Source organism: Etheostoma spectabile, chromosome 2 (assembly GCF_008692095.1).
Source record: "Etheostoma spectabile isolate EspeVRDwgs_2016 chromosome 2, UIUC_Espe_1.0, whole genome shotgun sequence".
Lineage (NCBI taxonomy): Eukaryota > Metazoa > Chordata > Actinopteri > Perciformes > Percidae > Etheostoma > Etheostoma spectabile.
The window spans coordinates 22,431,583-22,433,194 of NC_045734.1; the positions used below are offsets into that span (position 1 = coordinate 22,431,583).

General features: G+C 39.6%; 1 protein-coding gene across 1 annotated transcript in view; it reads right to left on the reverse strand.

Moving 5' to 3' along the window:
- Positions 1–1,612, reverse strand: part of gnav1 (guanine nucleotide binding protein (G protein) alpha v1) — a 27,615-nt gene that overhangs the window by 5,032 nt on the left and 20,971 nt on the right. The window contains exon 8 of the mRNA XM_032524920.1: positions 180–267. Within this exon, the coding sequence (XP_032380811.1) occupies positions 180–267 (88 nt within the window). The remainder of the gene's footprint in view (positions 1–179; positions 268–1,612) is intronic.

Consider the following 1,612-nt stretch of genomic DNA (forward strand, 5'->3'; position numbering starts at 1 on the left):
AAAGGGGGTCAAACACAGTATTACTATGGTGTTCCTAATAATCCTATAGGTGAGTGTATAAAAAGTTTTGTTCATGTCTGACAATTGTTTCTCCCCATGCATCTGCATTTTTAATGTATTACATCCATGTCCACTTGTATGTGCAGGACGCAATAAATGACAGAACTAACAAGTCCTACCTTTAAACTGTGGCAGGTATAGCCGCAGATGTCGCCCAGAGTGTAAAATCTTGTCTTGAAAAAGGTCTATCTTGTTCATGAATAAAATCTGTAATACAAAACACACACAAAAACATCAAGATGGGAGCACGAGATGCTCATCACAAGTCAAAGGTCTCATCCCAGTGGAAAAGGAAAATGAATCCGGAAGACATTGGAAAAAATGAAAATGTTAATTTGATTTGGTGATTCCTTCTGAAGCGCTGCAATAACTAACTGAACAATGAAACAAATAAATCAGTTTTTACAGACACATTTATTGTCACTTTACAGATATTGACCCAAAATGTGAAAATCCATTGCTGTGTTGATACAAGCATGGGGTGATGACGCCTAATCAATGACCTCCCACTACTCATCGGTGTGCAATCAATCATTTATGTAGTCTCCACTGCAGGTGCTCAACAGCTACTATAAATCTCTGTCTTTCTCTAAACTCAACTTGTCGGCTGCCATCGCATTTCACAGGTCCTTTTGTCTTTGTAGTCAACCAATTAAAACTATGACCAAGTTTAGTCTTTTCTGGCCCGTTTGATCATTCGCACGCACACGCACGCACGCACGCAGGCACGCACAGATAACGAGAAAAGGATGAGATAGAGTATATTTTCAATGAACAGGATACAGAGCAACACCTGGGTGTGTAATTATCACTGACCAGCCACAGTGAAGAGTTAATTGAGGTGGAGGTTAGAAATTTCCCTCCCACGTAAAAGAAGGTATCATTAAACACTTTTGTTTAATGAGCCTGTTAGCCATGTTAACATGCAGGCCCACACACAACCCAGCACATAAACACATCACACACACACAGACATTTAATTGCCCATTTAACTCTGATGAAGCCCTAAATAAAAATCTTAATGGTTAAAAAAACATTTTATTTTACTTAAATAGGTACTTTGGTGTAACAACTTTGGTGTAACAACTTCTGGGTCTGTGACGAAACACCAAGCATAAATTACTCATCCTCACAATGTCAATTATATCAAAACTAGAGTGGGCCTTTGTTTGGGTAGAGATTGGAGTTATTTTTAAAGAGTGTTAAAAAATAGTGTTTGAGATGAAGGGCTTCTGGAGAAGTTACAGAAACCACTGCAGAATCAACAGCAGGTGACACACGCTTCAACATTCAGTGACTTGTGTTTTTTAGTGGGCTTTAAATGCGAGTTAAGTGGAATAAATTGAACAAGCCTGTTACGCGCTGGCTTTGATGTGATCATTTACTGGAAATGACAATGGAAAAACACAGAGGGGAAAATGTCGCCTCGCCAAAGCTCACCCTAATTACAACTCACTGTTAAATTACGAGTGACAGAGGACTCAGAGACAAAGGACAGGGGCTGGGCCCTGTCTGTGTGTGTGTCTCTATGTGTGTTTGTGTGTGTGTGTGT